General features: G+C 39.3%; 1 protein-coding gene across 1 annotated transcript in view; it reads left to right on the top strand.

The window, feature by feature from the left end:
- The window catches only part of INO80C (INO80 complex subunit C), a 29,066-nt gene extending 16,304 nt beyond the window's left edge, over positions 1-12,762 (top strand). Inside the window, exons 2-5 of the mRNA XM_050307520.1 lie at positions 2,808-2,918; positions 5,470-5,581; positions 7,227-7,294; positions 11,987-12,762. Of these exons, the coding sequence (XP_050163477.1) occupies positions 2,808-2,918; positions 5,470-5,581; positions 7,227-7,294; positions 11,987-12,118 (423 nt within the window). The 3' untranslated portion in view covers positions 12,119-12,762. The remainder of the gene's footprint in view (positions 1-2,807; positions 2,919-5,469; positions 5,582-7,226; positions 7,295-11,986) is intronic.
- The last annotated feature ends 8,807 nt before the right edge of the window (positions 12,763-21,569 follow it).

Below are 21,569 nucleotides of genomic sequence, written 5' to 3'. Positions count from 1 at the left end.
GAGGATATCAGCTGAGATTTCTGCAGGCTGCATGGAAAGAGCATTTCAAAGCTCTGTACTCTCCAGAGTTCACGGCTCTATAAAGTAGCACATTATTCTGGAAGCAGTGCTTCTACTCAACTCTTTAATGTTTTTCCAGAAAGAAAAGCATATTAGGTAGGTGTGCCTCTTCCATAGTGCCACTGCTAAAAATCAGAGTTTTCATACAAGCAATGTTGAGTGAGGGAACTGGCATGCCCTTTACAGTATGTCTTTGTCTCAGTTCCCAGCATTAACTGGGATCATAGTCTTATTTGCTTCCCAGTCTATCACAGGGCTCTGAAATCATGGTATCAGTTGCATACCTCACTGGTATGCAAGCTGCTTTACAGTCCTACACACCAACCTGGACCCTTTGCCTTGGAGAGGAAACCCCTGCTCTCAAACTGTCCATGACAGATCCAGAAGCTAGTGCTAGCATTATTTGTCAGTGAGACTGGAAGATAACTTGGGTGTCCATATGACCTAGAAAAGCAGAAGTTGTTGCTCCAGATCCTGCTACCTCTGCCACTATGCAAAGAATACTGGCAAAACCTAATTCAACATCTGGCCTGTAGCGAGAGTTAGCCCAACTCTTAGCAGCACTAATACCTAAAATCCCTTAGGGGTTGGTCCGGAAAAGAAATGACATATAGAATTTACATTGAGGAATTTTCCTGCCAGGGAAGAATTCCTTACTTTCCTTCCCGATGCACTAGCAAGATTAGCACTGAATTCACACAGTGTAGTATGTAAGTATATCCAGCTGCAGAAATTAAGGACTCTTATTTGTAAGGAAGTTTCTTGCCCTTTACTATTTGACTGTTTTTATTTGCTCTATCTCACTGTATTAGTTACTGTTTTGAGATATTGGTGAAATGCTGCTCAAAGACTGCTTCATAAAAACCAGAATACTTAGGAGAAGATCACTGAAGGGACAGAAGTGATAAAGTAATTATCTGTAGGATTGGATTTAACACAGACCAGATGGTACCAAAGAAGAGGCAAGAATGCTTTGAAGAATAACTGTGAGTGCTGATTCCTCCATTTAGAGAATTTACACTGATAATGAGCAGTATCAGAGATAATTAATTCATCAGAAGTATCTTGTATCTCAGGCCTTGTCTTTCTTAAGACTGAATAACATTGCTGCTGAAATCTGAAGTGCTGGAAGCGTGTCATGTGCAAGAATATACTTTGAAACCTAGAAACTCATTGTATAAAGCCACTTTACTCAGGAGTTATGAAGGTATTTCTTCTGCTGACTGCCACATAATGTACATGTTTCTAAACATCTATCTGCATTTCTTCTGTTTCTCTGACAGTCTCTGCCTTTTAATGTTGTCTGTCCTCTTAATGGAAGAATCAAGTTTAAGGTACACACTTCAGTGTTGCTTCTGCTGATATTGTTATGGGAGTACCCCCCTATGCCTACAGAGTAAGACTGTTGTTTTTAAAGTAGATTATTTCTATTAAAATATTTCATTTTAATAAGGCACTAGAAACATTTGTTTTATATGATACTTTCAATACTTAAGACCTCTCTTTGCTGTGTTAAAAACAGGCACTGTAGAATCACTAAAATATTTTCCCAAAGAAGAGTTTAACTTGCCTAGTTCTTAATCCTGTAATTACTTATGCATGTAGTTAAGACTAAAACCACTTCCTTTGTAATCACATGGAGAAGGATATGATGAATCATGGCCTTTGCTGTATAGTCTCAGTGTCTAGAGGTACTCACATAAGTCACAAATAATAATGATCCTTTTTTCTCCTACCTAAGTAAGTATTGTATCAACACAAAAGGTTTTGAATACAGGTTTTTACAGGAAAATATTTTTTGTTCTAAGTATTATCTACCTGACGGTAACATAAAGCAACATTTTAACCACCCATTCAGTAAATATTGACTTAGCTTTTAGCCATGCTTTTTGTACTCCAAGAGAAAAAAAAATCGAAGTATGATATCCTATTGACTAAAATGCCAAACTCAGGTACAAAATTCTCATTGTCTTTCGTATAGATGAGGATTTCACAAGAAATATGTATGTATGTAGCATGGGCTAGTTCTGGTAGTGTGGAGACTTACAGGCCACTGACAAAATAAAAAACAACATCAACTCAGCCATGCAGAACTATCAGAAATTGGTTAGAACACCGCACAACTTTTTTAGCTTTCCAGTCACACACACACCTTCTCCAACTGCTCTTCCTGCTAAATAAATAAACCATAAAAGAACCCTAGAAAACCCTATAGCACCCATGTAGATTTTATGAGGCTTGTATATAAAAATAATATATAAAAATATACTTTTTCTCTCAGTTCTCACTCAGGCACAGTTGAAGCCAAGGATGAAGTATAAAATGATTAATCAATTTTTCTTTAAAATCTTGAGAAAAAAACTTTTTATAAATTTTATATATTCCTATTAATACTTTATACAGAACATTCTGAAATAGATCCAGTGTACATTTCTGCAGTTTCGTGTTGCACATGCTGACTTGCACTTTATAGAGATGGCTTTCATTAATGCTGAAGTAAACTCAGTGTGGTTTTTACTCAGTGGGCTTTGACCACTCTATCCCCCTCTTCCCCTTTATGTGTCAGTTGTAAATTGCTTGATAAATGCTCAGTTTCATGCTTCCCCACTCTTGGCTTGCAACATCTTTAAAGATTCAAAAGACATAGGAAGGCTGAAAAGGCAACAGGTAGGTAATACAGCAGATGGCTCTGGTTCAAGTTAAACTTGCTCAGAGTAACAAGCAGTAAGATTGTATTTTTTCTGCAGAGTGCAGGGGGAGAGGCCATGAATGAAAATAAACTTCTGAACACGGACTCCAGCACAGGATCAGTGGAAACTACCGTCAAGCCCTTACCATTTAAAGATCCAAACTTCATCGTAAGTATATTATTTGAACAATTTGAAATTCTAAACTTTTCCCATAAAATGTTAACTATGATTCCAGTAACCATATTCCTAATGTAAATATTAACAAAATAAGCTTAACAGTCAAATAAAAGGTTGACAGTTTTTTAAGAAATTCACCTCAAGTCTATGGTCCAAAGTGCAGACTATATTATAGCATGAAAATGGCACTGCTCCAGAGGCAGAACTGCTATATTAAATTCTGGAATGGAGTCAGAAAACCTGCTAGATCCAGGTAAGTGTGGAAATTTTATGATGCGGTATCTCACAAACTACCAAAGCTAGAGAGGAACAATTAACACGGCTGTGAAAGGCAGGAATCCCATGTTCCAGTTCCTAGCCAAGGCAGGCTGCAAAGCAGTTGAACTAGAAATCAGCCAGCGAGTCAGTACCAAATGGCATTTTGCTCCTCTTCTGGTCCCTGAAAGTCTTAACAGAGTTGTGGTGTCTTCTTCCAGTCACTGCTAGATTTAAAGCAAATGCCAGAAGACTGGCTTGCCGGCATTCAGAATCATTTTAATGCTGACAGCTGATGAAATACAGGCTCCTAAACACTCTGAGGTTTAAACTGGGGGAGAAGGTGAAGGAAGATTACAGCTAGTAATGCTGTCACTGCTAGTTTGTTTTTAATATCTTTTTATCTTGCTGTGCCAAAGCCAACTCATTGGCACACTGTACAAATGCTTTCTAGACAAGCAAACTTCTCAGACTGCTGGTCCTAAGCCAGTACTTAGAAAGAAGGATTTTATCCCAGATTTCATTCTGCATGAATAAGATACAATATCTCACAGCATAAACCCTGAGTAACTGGGCAACGTGCAGCTAACTAAGTACAGGTTTGGCAGGGGGTATAAAATTTATCTTTGACGTGCAAGTCGCTCTATGTCTGCTTTGCAGACAACGTCTGTCATGGGAGGGGCATTCAAACGACCGTATACTTTGCTCACTAATCCTCCAGCAAGCACCAGCATCTTTGAGAAATGGGGCTTATTGGAAAAGCTCCTTTTGTGCCCAGAGGCGTTCCATGTAGCTTCCATATAGGATTTAAATAACCAAGAGGCCTTGTGCTGATCCTTCAGTTCTTAGAGGATGTCACTATTTCCAAAGAGGCAATAATAATGTCTGCATGCTTGACATACTAATGAATGTACAGGGCCTTTGGCAACTGCTGCAGAAATAATAGGCAGTTGTAATAAAAAATATTAAATTGTCCTCTCCAGTACAGTTACTAATTTGAGAAGAAATGCATTAACTAGCATTTCATAGGTATGACCTAGTAGTAACAACTTGGATGACTTTTTGCATCCTTTCACCTAATTTGCATTAAAAGGAAGAAAATAAATCAAATAGTGTCTATCTCATACGTATGCCAAAGTTTGAACCATTTGTTCACAGCAGAGGATATACTTGAGAGCATAGAAGAGGGGAGAAATTGCCTTTTCCTCAACTTTCGAATGGAATTTACATCCCTTGGCAATGGGGAAGGGGAAGAAGACTTTCTGACAGTTGTATAGAGCAATATCTGCTATAGAGCGGTAGCTCCACCTGTCCTAGCTCCAGCTTTCTCTGAACTTCACTAGTGCAGAAGTAGCTTGGTTCATATACCTTATCTTAATATAGCTTTTGTCTACAAAAAACGCTTTTAATAGGTTAATTTAGAAACCATTCGCAGCAGAAGACTGTTTGCAGAACTTTGCTGAGTTTCTATGAGACTCATGTGATAGGTAGTAATTATTAACAGAAATAACGACTCCTCAATTGTAAGAACATTTTCTTTTCTGACATAGAGCTGTAAATCTGTGTCCTTTGATCATTTAGAAGTATTACAGTATGTTGTGCAGCTTCTGTCTCTGGAGGGACATAAATAGTCTTTAGCAATCACATTTGATAACTGAAAATACCTTTATAGAACTTGTGACAAGCCTTCCATTAATGTACCTTTCAAAATGCAAAATTGTCTTGGCAGCCAACATTCTATTTATTATTCTTTTTCTATTATTCTGTCTTTTATCCTTTGGAAGAAAAATAAAATTTCCAGAAAGTTTCTCATAGTATTTATTACATTTTGCAAGATCACTTGTGTTTGCTACAGTCATGGATAATTTGTAAAAGAGCTAGAACTTCACCTTTAATATGCCATAAAAAGGAGAGAAAAATTTAGCTGTGTAATCTCAATTTCAGACACAGATTCAGAGTAATGAGTTCTAATACAAAGGGAGTACATACAGAATCCTGGAATCTCAGGCTAAACCTAACCACATTGATTTTTTATTTCCATGTAAAGAGCAGATTTTAATTTCCCTCATTTAATCGAAAACATAGAAGCTTTGACACAGTCCAAAAAGCTTTGTTTTTCTTGCAGCCAAGATTAAAGTGTACAGTATATTATCCTACTGATGAAATAAGTGAGGATAACAAATCGTTCATGACAAGATGAGGCGTATCAGAAAGACTATGAAATAGAAGTGTTATTAGTATTCTTTGTTTATTTTTTTTTCTCTAAACACCATATTTTTGATTCTAGCACTCTGGCATTGGTGGAGCAGCAGCTGGCAAGAAGAACAGAACTTGGAAGAACCTAAAACAAATTCTTGCTTCTGAAAGGGCATTGCCATGGCAACTAAATGATCCTAGCTGTAAGCTGCTTAGATGCTTTGCATGTATTTATAAATAATAGAATCCACACAAATAACTTTCTTTACAACAAATCTGAATTATTTCATCAGTGCATGCCATATCCTGCTTGAACAGGGGTCAGTACAATGTTTAAGGCTAGTCCAATCACAACGGTGAGCCCTAAGTGGGAAGTAAGGGGAAGCAAATGATTTGGAGTATCATGACAAAGTTCAAATACATTTGGAGAGAGAGTTTAATAAACGAAATGTATTTATCCAAACCAGGTCAGAAACTCTTATTCCCATCAAGTTTTTGTCACCTCTTCACTGGTTAGGAGCCTCCCCTTCCTCTGCATACAGCCCAGAGGGCTTCTGATGGGTGGCTGCTGTTTGATTAGCTATATTTTAACTATGTTCAAATTGATTCTGCTAAGCCACATACCTGCAGAAGCTTAGACCTTAGCCCAAGCTTCCTATCTAGCCCCTTATCCTAGATTCTTGGGAGATTTAAATCCTACATCCCCTCTTTAGTACAGCACAGCTGAAACTACATTATTATCAGTCCCAATTAGCAGTCCTAGCTGGTGTACATCCACAGAGCAGAGTTATAGCAGTGGTCTTAATCTAGAGATATTACAAGTCTACTTGTAAAGTAGGATACTATTGAACTTAGCTAGAGGCAGAATGGGATCCTCAGATTTTACTTAAGCAAGTGGAGGCATTTCAGAATTGAGCATATTCATATACTTTTTGTCAGACGTGGTGCTTTATCCAAAAATAGCTTGCCATTTTTTGAAGTCTTTTAGGCACAACTGTTACAGAAAAATGCAGACTACTCTGTGTTCCTGGCTATTGTAACTGACAATCTGCTGATGTTGCTATTTCTACTATGCTCTGTTTGCAACCATAAATTTACAGGATTTTTTTAAGAAGGAGGGAAGAGAAATTCAGTTTCATATTTAAAACCAGCTGTCTGTGACATTAGGGTCTTTTGAATTATGAGATGGTAAGTTAAAAATCTGATATGGAGGGAACATTTGAATTGATCATAGTATTTGAATGAGTTGCAAGTGAGATCAGGAAAGAACAAAGAAATGAATCAGGTACAAGATCTTTTTGTAAACATCCAAAATTGGGGATTTAAATACTTAAACATACTAACTGTATCTTGAAAAATGTTTGTGAATGAGAGTTGCCATCTAAAGGGCACCAAAGAACAGCAATTTCCACCACTTAATTTAAACATTCAGACAATTTTCTAGGTCACTGACTGGGCTTAAAGTGGTACATGCTTAAAGATTTAACTGATTTAAAAGATTACTTTGCTTTTGTGGATTATAGTATTTCAGAGCTTCAATCTTGAGCGATGTTTCATGATCTTAACATATAGCATGCATATGATAAAGGCTATTCTTTGCATGTGTCTGGCTGCAAGGGAATTCATTAAGACTTGGAAAAAATCAGTACATTACGAATAACTCTTGCATTTTTCCTTTTGGGGGGAAGTTCTACTTGCTGAACTCTATTAGAGAGGTGAGCAGGGTCAGAGGTAATTCTGTTCATATTTCTTTGCTTTAGTCTTGCTAATTAATAGACACCTCAGAAATTAGGTTTATGTATTAAAATATATATAAAACACTGAGTTTATCCCTTTGTTTCTCTCTAGATTTTAATATTGATGCTCCTCCTTCCTTTAAGCCTGCCAAGAAATATTCTGACATTTCAGGACTTCCGGTAAGTATTTTATCTTTCATTCCAAAATTAGTGTCTCACTTTTCACAGTGAAGTAGTGTTGGTGCATTGTTTTGTAAAAGATGTACATGCTGAAGTTCCTATTCAGCCTCAGGCTTAGTAGTTTTCTAGTGATTTAGGACCAAACCCCAACTACTATCGCTGCATCGCAAAATCCTTAGGTTGTTAATAGATGTCAGGACAGATTAAATAGCTTGTCCTGCCAGGTGGCTCCTATGACACCACTTCCTTAGTTGTAGAATCTACACTGGTCCCCACCATTTCTAAATCTCTGGATCTTTGCACTGAAAGCTGGTAGTCCCCATGACTGCTAGCTTTGCCAAGCTATAACCACACCGACTGAAACTTTCCATGCTGAGTATTTGCATGAGGCTGATCTATTTCATTGTATCTTGTAGAGGAAGTTTTAAAAAGATGGCTCAGCAATTTTCAATAATGAGATTAGGCAAAATTATATTGATTGGCCCAGGTTAAAAAAAAATCCTTGTTATCATTGCTCTCAAACTTTCCCTCAAACAAATCAGCCAGAAACAGACACTTGGCATAGACTTTTGAGAATTTCAAATACCCCCATGCTTCAGAGCTGGAACTCGGAGCTTGGCAGATGTATATCCTATGTGTCACATATGGCCTCTTTTGCATATTTTTGTTGAAGAATAAAGAAAAAGGGGAAAAAAAACCCAACCCCACGTTTGACTTAGATAGAGTTTGCACATGCTCCAAAAAGTCTTGGTAGTTACAATTTGGTGTCTGAATTCCCCAAAGATTCTGTTGGCACAAAACTGGAGTAAAGTCATTGCATTCTGCCCAACAGAAAATTTGTATCTGCTGCTGAAACTGTTCCTACGTGACATGAATAATTTTACTTAAAACAAAGCAGGTGTTAGTAACAGCATATCTTTTCACTTTTCACCTTCAGCTCCTGGGGATTTATTTTTCAGAAACCTGTGTATCTAATGCAATTGAAATGAATGGGTTGTTGTATTTTGGACTAAAAAAATGCTTAAGTAATGGTTACACTAACTAACTACAGTGATGAAAACTCTCTGACATCAAAGAATCTCAGACAGAATTTCTGGGTCCCTTTTCCCAGTTAAATCTATTTTTCATCCATAACGCACCAGCCCACCTTCACAGGCTTGATATCACTTCACAGGTAATTTTAAGGTACACATTTCTTATGCTGATGCAGGTTAACATACCATTTACATTCTGTACACTGAATTAGGCAAAAGTCCTCATTATGAAACAAAATGGGTGAGCACTTAACTAAGGACTGCCTTATAGTGCATACACAGTGTAAGGCACCAAAGAACAGCTATAGCACCAACTGTAATCCTGCATATCCTAGCATGTGTTTTCTTTGACTTTTTAATTTTATAACTAACACATTTAAATAAGGCACCTAGGAGATGGCATGTTTCCAGCCTGTGCCTCCTAATGTGATTTGGAAATGGAGTGGGTTGCTCAGCTAGAGGCTGGTAACCCTTGATGTTCAAGAGGGAGTGGGAAAGCAACATCTCCCTCACAGATGAACAAGCAGACAGCAAATGGAAGAGACTGCTCACAAACCTAGGGAAAATAATTCCCTCCAGCCAGTCAGACTTACATTCTTGTACTTGTAGCAATATTGCTTTGATATGATAGCAGCTTGTTTTCAGAGAAAGAGCGGGGATCAGTTGAATACAGCACTTTGTGTAAGTACCACTGCTCTATATAAAGATGCAGTGGATAGAGGAATGGGGAATAGGTGGGCATATGAAATAATAATGAGTAGATTTCACCAACATAGCAAAAATTCTATACTGAGTCACTTAGTGGTGTTCATCTTTTCCCTATCCTCTCCCCTTAGAGTTGCTTTGCAAGTGTTAGTACCACTCACACCACGTGTTATTAAGTTGTTGCAACATCTCTGCTCTGTTTGGAGCTAAGCTATGGGGCAGAAGGCATAGGAGCATAAGTTCCTTTCACTGCTCCATCTCCAAGGAAATATAATGCTTTCCAGCGCTGACCTTTGATGCATTTCAAAATTAGTCAGTCGCACCTATCGTGAGGTGAGGATGCAGGATATAGATGAGAGTGGAGACCACATCCCTACCAATTAAGGATCAGCTTAGTCATAGGAAATGAGTTATTCTCTCAGTTCCTCAGCTTTCTTTACCATCTCCTGCTTTCCATCAGTGATTTATGTACTCTGAGTATTCTAGCTCAGTATAAATGCTTTCTATACAAATCCATTCAGTGCTTCTTTTGTTTCCTTTTTCTGTTTCCACTTTCTCTTTCCAGAAATTTTTTTTCCCCTTAATTTTCCATCCTCTAATTGCATTGTGAGTCAAGTTTCCTATTTTACCTGGCCTGCAAGGTTTCTCCAGACTATGATAAAATTACTGTGTTTAAAAAAATCTTTTTTATTAAAATAACTGAGTCAGTGTGTCCTTTAAATTGCTAGTCTAGAAATGTTTAATAAGAAGCACTAAATATGCTTTCAAGATCATTTCCTAGTGGAAAGATATGTAGGACAATAGAATATTTTAGAAATCTAGTATTAGAAAAATGCCCCTGTATTTTCTGTGTAAAATCTAAAAACATTTATGTAACAATATATTTTCTATGGGAATGCTGGATTCCCAATGGGGACAAAAAAAAAAAAAAAGAAAACAAATTCCTTAGCAGTACCCATTTAGAGAGAATTAAATGATCTAGCAGGTAGAAAAAGAGAAGTATATTAAAACACTCTCAATTAGTATACTTGCACTTATATTAAATGCCACAATTAAATTCTGCTGATCCTCTTTCTATGTGTAACACAAATGGAATTAAATTTACCAGTGTTCTCAGCAGAACAGCCTATATATATTTGTAAGGCAGTTTAGAATTCAAAAGCTATTATTTTGTATATTGACACTGCAAAATAAACCTATTATTTCCAAACTTGGAAGATACGTGTTTAGATGTTTTAACATGCAAAACAGAGTAATTTATTGTAAAGCAGATTAAAAAAAAAAGCAACGAAACTTCAAATGTTTATATTTCTCTTCCTTTTCTGAAAATGGATCAGCCCAGTTACCATAGAAACAGATTGAGATAACTAGTTTATTGTATTTTAAGAGTGTGTCTCTCTGACCTTTGGCTTAATTTTTAAACATGACGGAGTTTTTTCTTTGCAAAATCTTCTTACTTTACTCTTCTAATCTGCTTAATTATTGCTGAAGTACTGGTAAAGTTTATTTTCAGACTGAAGTCATGGCATAAATGAGTTATCATACATCAGTGTCTGCAAACAGTGCAGCTCAATACAAAGTATCAGAATGGTGGAGAATTACCATAGTATTTTTAACCTAGATTGGTGCACAATACAAATTGCAGATATTGCTTGGCTAGCTTATTACTGAATCATGCATGTTTGAGAAACAGTCTGCTTGGTTAGTCTTTTCTTATATGAGGCCAGAGGTAAAGTTTGAAATAAAAATAAATTTATACCTGCTGTAACCATGAAGTTACCACCACGGATAAATTTACTCCTAATATTCTAACTTTACCATTTGTTTGAAAATTAATTGATGACTTGACTGTTAGCTGACTACATTTAATTAACCTAGTGGCATTTCTTTGTAAAGAAAAAAGCTACAAATAACACTAAATTTTCTAAGCTATATCACAACAAACAATTAACTGGATTGTTACCACAGTCAACAGATGTTTTCCGACATAAAAATGATAGAGGCCTCTGCTCCAGCTCTTCCTGGCCTTTTCTATTTTTAGTACCAATGTCTTAAGGGATCTCAAGTGCCTGTGCCTTGCAGCCTGCCACCATCTCGTGTTGAAGAGAGGTACGGAAAACACTTTCAGAGTTTTGGGAGACTCTTGGTAATCCATTGCTGAACAGGCAGTGATTATCCTAGAGGCTGAAGGTGGACAGGCAGTACCCTGAAGCCTGCCTTCTCCCAGCACAGCCTCCTGGCCTACCCCTGAGCTCATCTGAGCTCCAGGTTTCTGTAGCAACAGGGAAGGGGAGTCGATAGAAGGAAACTGGCACTGCTCCCAGGCACCCAGGGTCCAAATATAGCTGGGGATACAAGCGTAGTCCAGGGTGAGCTGGCCAGGCTGTTATCCTAAAAGCAGGCATCTGTAGCAAAACACAACACTGAGTTCAAATTTCTTATCAGTTCAGTCACAGAACCGTAAGCTGAGACTCCCTAGCTTTAACAACCACTTTAAAGTAAATTAAAAGCTAAGTTGTATGCAGCAAAAGAAAAGCAGTCCAAAGCTATCAGAGCACCCATAATTCAGCCTCTTTGTGGGTAATTTATTGGCAGCAGCTTGACTGTTTGGAGAGCTGCCTTGAGAGAGACCGCACAAGGCACAGAGCTGCTAGGGTGAGTTTAGAATTGAGGAATTTCTTTTGCGCTGTGTTTTATATGTAACTTATTTCAGCCCTCTGTTATGTTTAATGCATTTCTAATGTGATTTTATAGGGGTCTGTTAACGTCTCATAAGTTCTGACATGAGGAGAAAGAAAAAGAGACAAACTTTTGGTCACATGGTAGAACAGCAGTGCTGTTACTGGGAACAGAAATGCACTATTTTGTGGTCTCGTAATAAAAAGGACACTTTTTTACTATTATGGTTTGAAATTTTATTTGAATAGTGTATCTACCATTGTTTGTTTTTCAGGCAAATTACACAGATCCCCAGAGCAAGCTAAGGTTTAGTACTATTGAAGAATTTGCGTATATTCGGATGCTCCCTTCAGATGTGGTTACGGGATACCTAGCTCTAAGGAAAGCAACAAGTATTGTTTCCTGAAGAGACTAAATACTGTCGTACATCGCTTATGAACAGAGCTAATTTTGAGCATCATGATGGAAACTGACTGTGGGACTGAGGTTCTTTAAAACTATCCATGGATTTTTACATCTGGAAGTAGTTGATGATACATGCATTTGAAGAACACATGGATTTGATTTTCATAAATGCTGATATTTGTTAGTTTGCCAATTTGTTAGCAATTTGGTTTGGTGAACAGAATAACGTAGGCCTTAAGGATATGTATTTGTACCATAATATCTCATTTATATTAATTGCTGTAGAGACAGGATTTCATCTCCACCCTGTATATTTTATGCACTGCCCTGGCTCAGAAGGAATCCTCATTTGAATTAAGGAAAAGGCACCAAGATATGCAAACATCTAAACCCCCTTACCAGATGTGCTTGCCACTTGGCTATGAATAAGTTTGTCCCATCTGTAAAATGAAGCTAAAATACCTAGCAAGTACTGCTTTTGTGATGACTATTTATGGTGCTGAGCACTGTGGAAATGAACAGCTTCACAGAAATATTTCCATTGAAACACTGCCAACATAAATAAAGTTGGACTCATACTTGTTTGTAAAATACCCTAATGAGTACACATAACAGGATTAAATCAAATCACTGGGTAACTCTTAATCGTGACACTTTGCAGTTTTTGAGTGCTTCATTTCTCAACCTGACTATTCTACCTTTCCTAGTTAGAACAATATTAGTACTAAGTAGTATGAAAAAAGTACTTATTTCCCAGACTTTTAAAAAAAGATGCTAAAGAGCAGGAGTTCCACTGTCCATTGGCAGTGTTCTGCCACCCAGATGGTCTTCAGAAAGGCGAGACCTTCTACATGAGAGCACAGAACTCAGCACCATGACACACCAAAAGAATAATTGAGAGCAAGTGAACATTGTCACACTTTAGAGGAAAGAGACTGAAGGAGAGTTTGGGCTCTTGGTGGGGTGATGGCTGACAAGTAGATGCCAACATCAGAATGACCATGACTTCCTGAAACTAAGTCTAGGGGCCAGGGGGTCAGAGGGTTTTCTGCTCATTCTTTCTTTCTGTCCTCTTTCTTATGACAAGCTGCTGATTTGATGTTTTCCAACTTCTGAATCTTTGTCCCAGCCTCCGGCTCATGTAAGGTTTTGATCTGGACTCTGAGTTCAGGCTTAAGCACTTCTACCCCCCAGTCACACAGCCTTCACTCCCATTTATTGCCCTTTAGTTGTGGCATTTCCCTCCATTATCTTTCGGAGCCAGTGGATGTTAGCCTGAAGGGCTGCTAGACAAGTTCCTCCTTGCTGTGGGAATGCTCTCTTCCCACGTACAAAACTGCCAAGTGGAAGACTTGCACCATAGCTTGTTAGTTCTGGACTTCCCAGGTCACTAGAGAGGTAAGGTGCTGGTCACAGGACAGCACTCCTGTAGCACTGAAGCTCCATCATGGACATCAGGATCTTGTGTAAGGCACATTCTTCTCTTTGACTGCACAAGCAGCACGCAGTAGGTTTAGTTGGTTTCTAAGCTGCACTTTGAATGCACATTTCTATAGACATAACAATTAAGATTGGTTTTTTTCTCATTGAAAAAATAAATACGCAAAGTGTTATTATGCTAGTTTAATTTCAGCTCCAAACCGGGAAAAGCAATAATGGCATACATTTTTTAATGAAAGTCAGTGGAACTCATTCTTCAGTTTTTGTGATCTAATATTGCCAAAAACAAATTTTAAGTCTTTGACATGCTTACAATAGATCTTTCAAAGCCCTAGATATCAGATAATGCTACAGCTGAATCACAGTACAAAAAAGAATAAGACAGGTTATCTCTCTGCATGCCAGTAAGCATCCAAGCCACATTCTCTTTGCATCCGAGTTTTATAGTGGATGTTTTTAACTTACTTTACATACTGAAGATGTGTTTATAAGATAAGCTTAGCATTGATATGAAAAGAAAACAAATAGAACTGCTGTAAGATCATTTTTGTTTTAAATAAATAGACAGCAGCTCAGAAAATCAATTTCATGAGCTTGTTGTCTCCCACAAATATTTTTAACATTCTTTGGGAATGACTGTGTAGGAGCCCAGGCTCCTCCACCATCAGAAGCGCTCCATGCACTACTGCACTCTATATTAAGATATTGCCTCCCAGCTAATTTCTGCTGCACAGCATTTATGTATTCCATTTTCAAAATCTAAGTGTCCTGCTGAATAAATCAGCATCATAAATACATCTTAGATTTGGAAGAAACATTAGTGACTCTTCTCTCAATGTTCTGTATCCATATGATGATGGCTGCTAGATTCCCTTTTCTTCCTTTCCATGTTTCTTCCATTGTTGGCTATTTTTTCCTAGTCGTTAGTACTTCCCTTTTACTCTTTACACTGTGCAGTAGTCAAGCCAAGAGTGATGAATCAGCCACCAGCACCATTCAGCATTACATCGATCAGTGACTGTTTACTATGTGGAACAATCAAAACAAATTTGTTTTAGCAGGAAGCTGAGGACAGAACAGATCTAGCAGCCAACATGTACGATGGTGTTCAGTCCAGCTGGGTTCCTTTTGGGAACAGCATGTGAACCTGCTGCTCTCATCAGTGCCCTCTCTGAGAGAACTGACCAGTGCCTCCCTTGCTTTATATAAGAGAAAATATGGATGAGTGAAAAGCTTATCAGTGCAACAGAGTAGTTATAAAGTGTCTTATCGACAGGTCTAGAAGAAGTGAAAATTGAGAAGTACGTTTATATGTAAATAGGATTGTATCTAGATAAATATACATAAGTTGAATTTAAATTGGAAAGAGGACAAAACGAAAGAGAAGCAGCAACAAAATGCCATTTCAGACTCGGGGAGAATGTTTTGACTAATACTACTGCCACATCTATAAAGTAGAAAGCCAGCAGTCAGGGTGAGGACTAATCTATTCAAGTACGACTGTTACTATCTGGGAAGTATCACCTGAATGCATTATTTAATATAGACCATGGATGGCTTCAGCCTCACATGCATTTGCATTAATATGTTCCCCTGTCATCCCCCTGTAACGGCTTACAGCGCGCCAGTTGCTAAGCTCCCACAGAAATCCCACTGACATTAATGGGAATTGAGCTTGTCCAGCAACTTGCAAGGAGCAGTCCAACTGGCAAAGCTTTAGCCTTAGTCTTTTTGGCAAGTGGAAAACATATTTTCCTTGCCTCATCTATCCTATCCCAGAGGCCAAGCTCCTGTTTTCCTATGCAGCTACCTACCGAACACACATCACTGGTCCAGCAAACACTGGAGATGGTGTTGCATCCAGCTTACTGTGGGGTTTTCTGTTTTTATTTAAGACTGCAGTAGCTTGTATTTACCCCATACTTTGGGTGGATCTGCTTGCTCTCAAAGGCCAGGACAAAGCAGGCAACTGCCTCTGCAGTGGTCAACCTCAGGGTAGCAGAACCTCTGTAGCTGGACTGCCTGGTGTGGCCTAAACCCTGGCACTGCAAGGATGCTGTGCTGAGCTGGGGCAGGGGTTGGATCACATGGAGCTCTGGGACTGTGGAGCCAGCTGCTCCCAAGGGAAGGGGTTCATTGAGAGCTATGAGAGGAATGAAGCTCTCAACAGCTGCAGTTGCTGCCTCCATGCTCTTTAGAGGATGGGAAAGCAGGGTGCAGGAGCTCCAGGGCTCTTTCCTTTATTATTTGCTGCTGGTTCAAACATCAGGTGTGTACCCATGGAAACTTCCTGCCCCAGCCCTTCCCTTTGCTGTGTCTGTACCAGGAATGACCTTGGCCCCATGTCCTGGAAAGCAGCAAAATTCAATTCAGAGAGGCCTTGGGCCAGCTCATTTTGGAGCCCCTGCATTTCACTATCCTGTATTTCCTGGCTTTCTCCCATCATAACCTCCTGGATCCCTATGGAGTTGCTATATATGGGCTTCAGTGGAGGACAGGAGTAGCAGGCACATGCAAGGACATGTGTCTTGATTTCCTTTGACAGAGGCCTATAAGTGTCAAATCCCACCAAATTACAAAAAAATGAAGGTAAGCAAAGTGAAGGGCTTTTACTGGGGAAAAATATCAAGGTAAAAAGTAACCAATATAAGCATAAAAAGGTTTTTCTAAGTCTACTCTGTCAAAGAAAAAAGCTTGAAAAGCATGATTACAATCTTCTTTTGAAGGGCTAAGTAATCTTTAATAAATTAATACAACAATAATTTATTATTTATTAGAAAACTTAGGAACTGGTTTTAAGGCCTCTTACAATCTCTAACAATGTACGTGGTTTATATACTAAAAACAAATAGCACATAGTTTTTCTTTCTGAATAACTTAAAGGAAGAAGACTTTCACAGACTTGATGTGAGGTTCTGGGAGAAAAACCCTGACTTTTACACAAGAAGAGTCAAGCAGTGTATGTATTGTTACTGAACACTTCAGACACACTAAGATGATCATACCACTAATATTACAATTCATAAAATTCCTTCATTTTCCCACATTTCAGTATGTGTCTTCCAATGACAGACCACTTGGCCTGTTGGCCAGTGGATGGTTGGAATGTAATAAAATAATACATCTGGAGGAAAGAAAAACATTTTCTTTAAGTCCGTCGGGTAAGTATTGTTTGTTTTTGTATTATCTGAGAAGCTTAATAAATCCAGTATTTTCAGGTGATTACACTACTGTAAATCACAACCTAAGACAGCAATGACACTAATCTCTTGGGAGAGATAATAACAGCAATTAACAAACACTATTGAAAATTCTGGTTAGTAGTGCCTATGTAATGGCACACAGTTTATGACTTATGAGGTGACATGTACAGAACATTGCTGTCTCTGACACTGTAGCCTAAAATCAATAATCTGTACATAAAAAACATAATACTAGTGGATTAGATAATAAATTGGTTCTGGGGCTGGCTGTGGTTACTGTTTACCAGCATGTTCTCCTCTAGGCAAGAGCTCCCATCAGTTATCACATGCTGACTGCTGTGGCTCTGTTACTTGACTCCAGTGCACCCTGTACAGCACCCAGAAAACTGCATCTGATTCACGGACTTTCTGAAGTCTTCTCCAATGTCCCAAATCTGGGATGTAAAAAGTATTCTTCTCTCAATTGAAGAAATCATTTACAAGTCTCTAACCAGACATAGCCCATGAGAATAGTGTCCCTTTTCTCTGCAAGTCTTGAATCCAAAGCATAGTTTGTGGTAAAGAAGAATAGGTATCTTGTATGCGGGTACTTCTGTTTCAGCATAGGTCACACACAAGCAAGTTCTCAGCATCAGGTTTTGGAATTTCTGAAGACAGCTATCAACCTGTGCATGGGAAGAAAGTGTTTCCTGCCTCACTGTATCAAAATAAATGGTATATGTGCACACTGAATGCCAATGTATAGATCAGACAAATATACAGCAAATATACCCTTGTAAGCAGAGGTGAAGGCCTGGTCTGCTTGGCTGATACTTGGGCTGTGTTGGGCACTGAGTAAGCAAGGGTAAATAGGGAAGTTTGAATTTTGTCTGTGATCTCATTTATATCCTGAGGGACAGCAGTTTAATCCCTTGATTTTCTTCTCCCAGGAGGAAGAGATGCCTCTGAAAGGACACCATAAACTCACACACATTACCTACATACTGTGTGTCTGGTCATTAGTTCCATGACTGATATGTAAAGATGACACAGAGGGACAGAATTAAGGAAGTTTTAATAAATTGTCTGTGGGCCCAAATCCTCTCTTAGGTAGCTTGGATGCTGGTAACCCCTGCCGTGCTCATGGAAGGGCATGATGGAGTGACCCTACCTACACAGAGGAGTGTTCTGTGGTCTGAGCTTCGGCCCAATGATTAGAGCAGTTAATTGTGTGAAACCTCCAGGTCATGGTAGGGCTGGCAGTACAGCGTGCACCTCTCCTGTCCTGTGTCTACAGCTGCATCCTTCACCAGCTGGATAGGCAGACATGGTGGGGATGAATACGTACAGGCAATCTCCTGTTGGGAGTCAGACTTCCAGCTCAGGACCCAAATGTAGGCACCCACTTTCCAACAACTGGAAAAAGGCAGCAGCCTCTAGGAGTGTGCCTGAATAGCAGTTCTTTCATGGGGGAAAACAGAGGCAGTGTGGGGTCTGGTAATAACCTTAATAAAAGAGAATCCCAGGGATTTTAACAGGAGCTGGCCTTAGACTAAGGTGGGAGGACTGGAAGTGGGACTGCAGAAGTAATTTCTCTGACGATATAAGGATATGTTGAAGAGAAATCTTCTATAGAACATTCTGTGGGTGATTCGTAATCCTTTAAGTAACACTTGGCATTATGGTGGCTTTATATTTGAAATAAAGAATTTAAATGGAGCATAAATCACTACTTCAAATTGTGCCTTTCAAGAAGGTATGTATATGTCATAGCTGGTGATATGGAGTCAATGGCTGCCATCAGTCTCATGTGCACAAGTTACAGAAGCTAATAGGTACAAGCCTTGTTCTCCTCCTATTAAACAGACTTTTGTTACTGAAACTGATGGTGAAGCACAATCAACCAAACATTTTTCGCCTCTTAACAACCAAGAATTTGTTTGTCATGCTGCATCCCTTGTGCCAGACTGTACAAAATCAGGCAGCTAAGAAATAACTACCAGTAAGTCCTTTCCAGTGGTATGTGAGCCCCTCCCAAGAGCTTTGTAAATTGAGAATTATTACCTTCATTTTAGTGAAGTGTGAGGTGTTCCGTGTCAGTACCCTGGTTTGGCCCAATGCTTCCTTAACCCTTGGGAAACAGCATGTCCAACCCCACTGTGAAACACCCCCCTTCAACAGTTTATTTCAGCAGTTTTCTCCACATTGTTATAATTTACCTAATAATGAATTGGAAGCCCAATTCTCCATGGACCTTGAGATGTCCTTCTGAAGGATCACACTGGGACAGAGAGTTCAAATGCCATTCTTCCTGTGCATTTCCTGTATAGGATTCCACTTGGACACACAGACCCCTCCAGAGCCTTTAGGCAGTGATTGTCATGCCAAGGTCTGCTTGTATCTTCCATAGAAACTATTCATCAGCCACAGGGATGATTTCTGGAAGAGGCAGTGGAATCCTATTCTTCCCACTTCTGCATACATGCTCTACTCACTGCATTTAACAGTTGCTCGATTAATCCTTCCAACTCTAAGAATTGTGGGATTGCAACCACTGCAAAACAGTTACACAGTTATACAGCCCTGGAAGTTCAGATATTCTCCAGAGAATGGGAGAAGAGGTTTAAATCTGTTAGCTGAAAGAAGAGACTGAGCCCATGTGAGAGGAGTAGGCAGGATAGGGGGAGAAGCATCCTCACCCTGGGTGGTTGGATAAGGAGAACAGGAACTGCAGCATTGCTGCTGTACTTCAAATAAGGGCAATAGCCTACAATAGCCCTTTTTTGCAGAGTGTGATCTAGAAAAGCACTGCATCTGCTGCTGTGGAACAGAACATGGGCAGGAGGCTGTCACTGAGCTTCTCAGTTCTGTTGAGGATGACATGACTCTGGGCATGCTCAAAAGCAGAGCTTCAGGGGTCTGGGTAACCATCCAGGATCCAGTCAGCAGCCGTGTGAGGACACAGAGGATGGCAGGTTTAGTTGTAGACCGTCTAAACTCAGGCCAGGTCTCTTTTGGGGATCTGAAGCTCTCTGAAGACTTGGGAATGGGTCTTATCAATTCAGTGGATTTTGACTCAGCACCTGTATCATCTGACCAGCTCACATAGCACTTATTTCTTGTCACCAGAAGGTACCTGGTATTGCTTCCAATACTGGATCTGAAGTGATGAAAGCACAAGCATTAGAGAAGGAAAAAAAAAGTCAAGGGCAGACAGGGGCCCTTTTGTCATTCTCCCAGAACTTCTCTGTCTCTAAGGCCATGTCCCTACTACCTTCACAACGTAGGTTGCACTACCATCTACCTCCAGCTTTTTCCAACTTGGATAAGAGATGGACAAGGTTAAAAATACTGTTCTACAGCAGACATTTCTAAGTAGTTCTCAGAAAACAACCAGAATTCAGCATTTAAGAGGTGTCCTAAATAACCTCCTTTGCACCTCCGTATCGCAATAGGTGGCAAAGTTTTGGTAGGAGGGAGGCTGCAGGGGTAGCCTCTCTGGGAAAGATTTCAGGGGCTATAGGATGTGTAAGAACTACAGATGCAGTTTCCTGGCCCCCTAAAAATAAATATATGAAGTGACAGCTTGTTTTTTGGGTCATATAGAAAGAGAGGCTTTATTTTGTCCTAAATAGCACATATCAGTTTGATCAAGTAGTAATTATATCTGAGCCATGAAGAAATAATCTCCAAGACATAATTAGTAACAGCACCTTCCCTGGGAGATGTGATTCCCTCCACCTCTCACTTCCCCTCCCTGCTCTGAAAACAGAGCTCTGTGCTATTCATCTGAAGAAAGATGACTGAAAAATAAATGACCAGTTTAATAAAAGGAAGGCGTTTATATAGAATGGGTAGAATTCACCTGCAGATCTGCAGAAACTGCTTGTTGAAAAGAGAAAAGAAGCACTAGAAGAAGAAAAACACCAAGTGGAAAAGCAAGAAGTAAAGCTGAAACCACAAGAGAAAAGGTAATGGTCGATGTTGCCAAAAAGGCAGACTTCTGCAGAGGATAAACAAAATGCCAGGGTGGGCCAAAGACAGAAGCATCCTCTACAGTTGTCAAAAGGCCCACTGAAGCAAAGCAAAGCTTAAAATGGAATGAGTTCACCTGAAAATAAAAAATGTCTTGCCATGAGGCCAGGCAGTTGTCCTAATATAGTACAATTGTATTTCAGCAAGCATATTTTTGTTGCTTGAACTGTATGGCTACCCAAGGCTCACAGTTACTGCTTAAGAAACTTAAACCAACTTGGGTAAATGAAAAAGACACAGGCACACACTGAGACCCTGCAGATTTTCACTCAGGCAAGTACACAGGCACTTACTCTGTTCTTACACTGCCTCTTTCTTGACAACTTGTCTAGATTAGGGATATTTGTCACACTGTAACTATATCTACAAACCCCGAGTGTAAATATATATACAAACCCTGAGTGCAAATATATGCATCAAAAGGATTTTGCCAGGAACTTAGTAGTGCATGAGCACTTCAGGCTTATCTCTAGGTAAGGAGTTCTATTCGATTCTGCTAAAACTAATTCTCATCTAGACCAGTCAGTCCACATCCAGAGCTGTGCAGCCAGCAGGTACCAACCTCCACACCTTGACCTCAGGCTACTGTAGGAAGCAGCGCTGGGGATTGGCATGGTGATCACTTGCCACAAGAGAGCCAGGCTTTACTGGGAGATTTATTTTTCTTGGCTCAAACTTTATACACATCTCCATACAGAACACCCCACTCCCTCCACATGACACTTTTAATGGTACTCTGTTATATAAACAACATAACTGGAAAAACTATTGCACCTGCATAGGGTTGCACCTTAT

The sequence above is a fragment of the Myiozetetes cayanensis genome, unplaced genomic scaffold (assembly GCF_022539395.1).
Source record: "Myiozetetes cayanensis isolate MyiCay16 unplaced genomic scaffold, myiCay2020 scf1, whole genome shotgun sequence".
In the NCBI taxonomy this organism is placed as follows: domain Eukaryota; kingdom Metazoa; phylum Chordata; class Aves; order Passeriformes; family Tyrannidae; genus Myiozetetes; species Myiozetetes cayanensis.
Note: the sequence above shows the minus strand (reverse complement) of the source record. Positions and strands in the feature narration are given on the sequence as shown.